General features: G+C 54.7%; 1 protein-coding gene across 1 annotated transcript; it reads left to right on the top strand.

Annotated features, from left to right (window-relative positions):
- Positions 1 to 302: 302 nt before the first annotated feature.
- LOC109754526 (uncharacterized) lies at positions 303 to 5,628 on the top strand. The gene is made up of 4 exons (XM_020313433.4): positions 303 to 3,867; positions 3,966 to 4,318; positions 4,438 to 4,519; positions 4,631 to 5,628. Exons 1-4 carry the CDS (start codon positions 3,735 to 3,737, stop codon positions 5,341 to 5,343), a joined length of 1,281 nt encoding a protein of 426 aa, XP_020169022.1. The 5' UTR covers positions 303 to 3,734; the 3' UTR covers positions 5,344 to 5,628.
- Positions 5,629 to 7,213: the final 1,585 nt, after the last annotated feature.

The following is a 7,213-nucleotide window of genomic DNA, read 5'->3' as shown; positions in this document are numbered from 1 at the left end:
TCCCCTCGCGAAGCTTCTCCAACCTTATCCTATCACTCGACCAGGCCGCATCTTGGGCTGCTCTCGTCCACCCACTTGCTTCTCCCTTATCTCCTACCTCTTTCCTTTTTCCTCCTCACGCTACACATATCTTCACCTACCTCTTCTCACAGCCATGGTACCAAGGGAAGAGGTGGCTGCTGCAGCAAACCCATGAAAGATTCGGTGCCCGGCGGTTGCTGGGACTGTTGGTTGCCGGCGTTGGAACCCCTTGAGGTTTCGGTGCTGGGACCAGCGAACATCGGTGCTGCTGCCGGCTTCGTGGAGGGCGCTGGACCCGGCAGGGATGCATTTTTTTGCGCCAAACGGCGCGATGCTACAACTGGTGTTTTGTTTTGCTACCACCATCGGATTTTTTTGCTGGAACTGGCGATCGTTTTTTCTGGAGATTTGCAACTCGCTATCTTGTTTTGGTACATCCCGTATCGATTTTTGCTACAACCGGTGACAGTTTTTGCTGGAACCCGGCGACAGATTTTTTGGGATGCAATCGGTGGTGCGCCCGTGCAGCGCGGCGACAGGCGATGCGATGCTACAACCGGTGATTTTCTTTGCTAGAACCAGTGATTCAATTTTCTGGAACCTGTGATCCAATTTGCTGGAACTAGGAAGACACAAATTTCTGCTGGAATCTATGATGCAATTTGCTGGAAGCGGTGAGTTGTTTTGCCGGAACCGACAACGTCAGTTGTTGCGATGGGCAAGGTCAATTTTGCTGGAAAACGAGATGCGGCGGCAACCGAACTGGGAGCGGCACCATTACAGCTGCATCGGGATATAATTTTTGCTGGAACCCGCATAGTTTTTTGCTGCTACCGGCAAACCAATGGTGTTCTGTTTTTGTTGAGATTTTTCTTGCTGGGAAACACAGCGGCCGATGACGGCGACGAGCGGAGGCGGCGACGGGCGGCTCGGGTCGCCGGCAAGCGTGGGAGACGAGGGGAGGAACGCGCCGGCCGGTTGGGGACTTTTTTTTTTCAGATCCCGTGCGAAGGGAAGAACAAGAGGAAATCGGGATCTGACGGTTGTAGTAGGTCAAATTGGATGGTAGCGCGACGACCGGCCCAAATTTGAGCCGGCGCACCGGCGCAGAGTACTGCCGGAGAGGAAAAGCATCGGTAGCCCGCGATGCAATTCACTGAGCACCGCAGAGACTGAGAGAGAGGTATAGCGCGTACAGGCAAGTGCTGCGATATTGGAGAAAGTGGATCTCCCGGGCCCCCTCACGCATGAGCGCGTCGTGGGCCTGGGCCGAGAGCACGCGCTCGCTCGCGCCTCTTCCGCACCGATCAGTTTCCTCTCGGTTGCCTGAAGAAAAACCCAACTTCCTCTCTGAATGGGAAAAAAAACGCTCGTGAAAGGAACGCGTCACTTTGCCTCGCGACTGACCACCCTCCGTCGTTGCGGTGGTCGTCGCGAGTCGCCGTGAAAGTTCACCGTTCGTGAGCGGCAACGAAAATGCGGAGCAAACCAAAGTGGCACAGGACAAACACCACAGTCGACAGTCGTTTCCCATTTCGATTTGAGAGTTCAGTCGCAGCAACAGTACATAGAACACGAGCCTCATGAGTCATGATACAAACCACAGCACGATGGAAATTCTCTTGCTTTTTTGTCTGGAACTGGCGTATGGCTCCTGCAGCTCCCTTGGCCTCCACGAAAGGCCCCGTCAACGTGCACAAGCAGAAAATTCACCGCGTGCTACGAGCCAAACGAACCTCCGGACGATTCGCTTTTCGCGTCACACGATCTGTACTAGAATCCAAACGGCCTCGCACTGTATGTGCGTACGTACGTGATGAAGTTCTGTACGACCCGTTCTCTCTCGCGTGAACGTACTGGTAGTGGTAGTACAGTACGTAAGCACACGTAGCTCACAGGACAGGTGGCGGCACACCACGTCGCCGTCGGGGAGGACGGCCGCTGACGTACGTACCACCTGCCCAGCTGAACCATTCACGTTTCGAGCGACAACAGTACTCCAAATACAGTACCAGCACTTCTATAGATCCATCTACCTTGTGCAACAAAAAATTTGATTTGTCCTGTGCTAATTTTTGTGGGATTATACAGAAGAAGCCCAACGGCTAGAAAGGAAATAAAACTTTCTTTTTTTTTAAGATGGCCAGGATCACCCGGGCTCTGCATCTTACGGTGCACACAACCATATTTTTCCCAAGGTTTAGTAGTGTTAGTCTTCAACATCAAAGTACTAGTATTCTAAAATTATTACAAACGGCACAAATAGGAAAATATGCCTACATGATCTATTATTGAGTTGTCATCCAAACCGGTTCAATGTACCCCGTGCTACCATCTTTCATGTACCTAGAGACAATAAGCTCTCGCACTTTCGCGTGTTGCACCATTGACCACATACAAATATTCATATAGCATGGAAAATAATCTATAAAATATTGTGGACTTTCACTCTGTTAAAAATACAATCGTTAGGGTAATTCCAAATAGTCCAAAACAAAGCAAAAAATACCAACGCAGTTCCAAATACGTGTACTTATTACACCGTGTAGTCACCTCTGCTGCTAAGATCGACGACTCAGTTGCAGCGGTGGTCTAGGATTTGGCAATGTAAAGGCAACCGTGGACAACATTCCAATGGCTAGGGAAAAAAATTATACACTGCACCAAAATCAGTATGATGGACAAACATTACACTAGTAAAAATATAACTTGTAAACTGTTTGCGGGGCCATGACCCCGCCCCTAGATCCGCCACTGCTCGGCCGTTGAGACCTCGTAGAACGACTAGGGTTAGAGAGACGGCTAGAACAAGATAACACTCCAATGTTAATCATTGCTGGTTTCAAGAAAGGGGTGACTTAACGACATCATCGACCAGAGATGAGGTCGACTGTTTGCTCGTGTAGCCTCGTGGGGTCCGGCCAGGCATGTCCGAAACTCAATCGAGAAAGAAAAAAAAAATAGAGCTGCCACTATACCGCAAACACCTATCGTTCCATGACACGCAAACATACATGTAGAAGTTGAATCAAAATTCAAGATCGTCTGTCATGACGTCTACGAAAACAAGGTAAAGGCCAGAAGGACAGCCCTCGCCGTGTTTTAGACTTTGGAAAAAGAAAGAAAGAAAACTCTTTTGTAATCAGAAAGCCACTCCATTGCGCGTGCGCTACGATTTACTGTAGCTAGCGAGCCGGGCAATCCGACCGGTGGAGGAAAAGGGAGAGCAATGACGACGGGTTCACCTTTGCATGACATGACATGACACGGCCAGCCGCGGCGACAGTAACACCCATCAACTCAACGCGGTGATGACGTCCCAGGCGAGCGAGCGGGCGGGCGTAACCAGCACTCCCCGCCCGCAAACAGCAGCGGCGGCAGGAACTTACCGCCACGCGCACCGCGGATGTGGATCGGATCGGGCGGCCGGCACCGCCTGACGCGCGGGGTGGGGCCGCTTGCCTTCTACCTTTCCTTCCACCCGCTCCCCCCCCCCCCCCCACCCCCCGCCTATTTATCCCCGCCCGCGCCGCACTGCCGTTTTGTTTCGTCTCGATTCGCTTGGTTTTTCTCGCAGAGCCCGCGCCGTCAAACACCCACGCTCCCCCGCTCGCTCGCGCCAACACGTGTAGGAGACCCGGAGAAGAGGGAGGCAGAGAGGAAGAGTCTAGAAATCTCTCGGAGAGCGTAGCTAGCTAGCCTCGTCGGTTTCTATGGGGGCGGGGAAGGAGGCTCCCGGCGGCGTCGAGGGCGCCGCCGAGCCGCCGCCGCCGGTCGTGCTCAAGATGGTCTTGCATTGCGCCGGCTGCGCCAAGAAGGTCCGGAACAGCATCAAGAGCATGCCTGGTACGCGCCCGCTCCATCCCGCCGCCAATTTCTTCTGCCCTTCTCTGCATTTTGTTCGGTCTGGTGGCTGATTCGTGTGCTCCGGGCTTGTCGCGCAGGTGTGCAGTCGGTGGTGGCCGACGTCGCGGCGAACAGGGTGGTCGTGGCGGGGACGGCCGACGCGGCCGCGCTCAAGGCGCGGATCGAGTCCCGGACCAAGAAGCCCGTCGAGATCGTCTCCTCCGGCGCCGGCGCCGGCCCGGCCAAGCCCGCAGCAGCCCCCGCCGCGGCCGAGAAGAAGAGCCCCGACAAGGAGGGCGACAAGAAGAATCCCGACATGGGCACCGGCGGAGCCGACAAGGGGGATAAGGCCGGCGCCTCCAAGCCGCAGCCGCCCAAAGAGGAAGACGCGGCCAAGAAGCAACCGCCCACCCCCACCCCCACCGAGGAGAAGAAGCCCACGGAGCTCCAGGTCGGTACACAACACACGCAGCAAATCCTGCCCCCACGCAATACTCTGCTCCCAACCACCACGCCCGTCCCACCGACCTCGCGACTCACGATGTCTCCGCTTCGATTTTGCTTTCGCAGGAGACCACGGTGCTGCTCAAGATCCGCCTCCACTGCGACGGCTGCGCCGACCGCATCAGACGCCGAATATACAAAATCAAAGGTGCGGTTTTGCCGGGATTCTTCTTGGTTCTTCGAATCCGGTCTGTTCTGCTGTTAATTTTGTGTCCTCCGTTCGAAATTGACGATGTTCTGTGTGTCTTGTCTCTTCCAGGGGTCAAACATGTGGAGCTGGAGGGCAATGCCAAGGACGAGGTGAAGGTCACGGGCACCATGGACGTCCCCGCCATGGTGGCGTACCTCACAGAGAAGCTCAACCGCGCCGTCGAGGCCGTCGCGCCCGGCAAGAAGGACAAGGGCGCCGGCGACGAGAAGAAGGACAACAAGGGCGCCGGCGACGGCGAGAAGAAGAAAGACAAAGCGGCGGCCGGCGACCACGTCGTCATGAGCCAGGACAAGGGGAAAGGCATCGAGGTGGCGGGCCCGTCCATGGCGTCGGCCGCGGCCTCCGTGGCGCCCGCGCCGGTCCAGGCGAGGACGCACCACGTCTCGCCGTACGGCCAAGTCCCGTACCCGCAGCCGCAGGGCCCCCCGCCCAGCTACTACAGCCCCTACGGCGGCAATGCCGACGGCGCGGGGTACGCCGGCGCCGGCGGCTACTACCAACAACAACAACACCCCAGCGCCAACGCCGGCGGCTACTACCAGCAGCAGCACCCGGGCGGCGACGCCGGCAGCTACTACCAGCAACCAAGAGAGGCCGGCAGCTACTACCAGCAGCAGCACCCCAGCTCAGGCGGCTACTACCAGCAGGAGCACCCCAACCCCCAGGCGTACCAGCCGTACCCGCCGCCCTACCACTTCGACACGGCGCCGCCCTCGCAGATGTTCAGCGACGAGAACCCCAACTCCTGCTCCGTCATGTGACGCGACCCGCCGCCCGAAAATTCACTCATCAGCGCCGACGACCTGCGCCGGCCAGCCGGCCGGGAGAGAAGATCAATGCTGACATAGTAGCAGACAGCGACGAGGCTCTCCACTAGCTTAGCTTAGCTCTAGTTACTTGGATCGGAGGCATCCGTCCATCCATGAACCGATGCGTGCCTCCGATCAAATTTTGGTTCCCCCTGCCTTTTCTCTGCTGTCTCTGCCCCTGATCGACCATTGTTCGTTCCTGCCACGAGCTCCATTGGTTAATTAACTTGATTCTAACCCCGGTGGTTCGGTTAAATTATCAGATGAATTAAGATCGACGAATGGGTCGCAAATTGCGTGCGCGCTCGTTGGTGGCGAGCTAGGCGTTGAATCGTGGACCGGTTTTGCTTAATCTAGCCTCGGTCGCCGCCACTGTCGTCGATGTGAGAGCGACGTGGTGATCAATCGTCGATCGAGACAATTGAACCGGCGAAGATTTCCACATTAAGAACTGATTAACTGAGGGCAGTGATCATCGTTGATTGGACCGTGAGTCGTGACGGGCAAGAAAATTTGCAGGCCTTGATGGTAACGAAGGATCTGATGGATGGTGGCGGCAAAATTGGTGTTGTGCTCCCTCCCGCGTCGTCCGTCCGACGCGGCGCCCGGGAGGATGGATAGCTACGCACCGGCATGGCGTACACCTGCGCCGCTCGCTCGATCTGGAATATTCTCCCGGTGTTGATATTCCTTTTGGATATTTTCGGAATTATTCTGCGTTGGTGTCATCTTTGGATATTTTTGGTAGTACTGTATTATTCTGTGTGTGTATGTGTGTACTATGTGTGTTGGACGGCAGTAGTTTTTGATATTTTCGTCTGCGCGCGTGCCGGCCAAGCTGCATTTTGCGGCTAGCTGCGGCCTGATGTACTGGTAATAATGCATTATTAAGGCTTTCGATGACATACTCGATCGTGATCTGGGAAAAAGGATTATGTATTGCATTCACATTGTTTTTCTTCTTCTCTGAAATGAGTATATGCCACGGCTGGCCAGGCCGTCGTTTTTATTTTTTGAAAGTAGGCCGTCGTTTTCTCTTTGTATATTCCCATCCACTTTTTGACATTATTGAATGGACGACGGACGACAGAATCGATATGCGCGGCCCCGGTGAATCCAAGGGCCAACGTATTTACTACGTTATCCTGCGAGAAATCAATCTTCTCTTTTTGTCACAATCCGTGGGAAAGCCTAATCCTAGGGCGATTTGGCTTCGAGACCATTTCCGAGCAATCTCGAAGGTTAATTAGGTGCGCCAACGCTAGCTGCTTTTCTTCTCTTCTTCCTGGTAATCTGAGTGGACTGGCAGAACTTTGGGTGTTGACGAAATGGACCGTGGAATTCACGGGAAGAAGTGCTTGGGTTATCCGGAAGGGAAGAGAAAAAGTATATATGTGCTTAGAAAATCACATACTGATACGTCCTTTTCGCCCACATTTTGCAGGCCCGTCATACCACCAGTCCACCACCTACTCTACTCGTGGGTCGATACGTACCATTGCAGCAACTGCCTGCGAGTCGATCCGTCAGAGTCAAGAGTCAGGAGTACGCCCGTGTTTGAAGGAAGCGGAAATTGTTGTGTCCCGGGATAAACAACACATACCGTATATATACGTACTCCACGGCGAGGAACTCGTTTCTCTTATTTATTGCAGGGACGCAGCTTCGGTGCCTTAGAGGCACCTGCCTTTGGGTTGCTGACATGTGGGCCCACATGTCATAGACACAAAGGCAGGTGCAAGGCACCAAGAAGCCAGGTTCAATGGGTGGCTAAACAATCTCGCTAAACAAAAAAGGGTAGGCGGGACGTGCGTAAGCCGCC

The sequence above is a fragment of the Aegilops tauschii genome, chromosome 4 (genome assembly GCF_002575655.3).
Source record: "Aegilops tauschii subsp. strangulata cultivar AL8/78 chromosome 4, Aet v6.0, whole genome shotgun sequence".
Lineage (NCBI taxonomy): Eukaryota > Viridiplantae > Streptophyta > Magnoliopsida > Poales > Poaceae > Aegilops > Aegilops tauschii.
This window is presented reverse-complemented; position numbering and strand designations above follow the sequence as displayed.

What these genes read in the sequence shown, in the direction of transcription:
- LOC109754526 (XM_020313433.4), top strand. Translation starts at nt 3,735, where the DNA reads ATGGGGGCGGGGAAGGAGGCTCCCGGCGGCGTCGAGGGCGCCGCCGAG. An exon ending in CAGCATCAAGAGCATGCCTG is followed by an intron (nt 3,868 to 3,965) that starts GTACGCGCCCGC and finishes CTTGTCGCGCAG; the next exon opens with GTGTGCAGTCGGTGGTGGCC. An exon ending in AGAAGCCCACGGAGCTCCAG is followed by an intron (nt 4,319 to 4,437) that starts GTCGGTACACAA and finishes TTGCTTTCGCAG; the next exon opens with GAGACCACGGTGCTGCTCAA.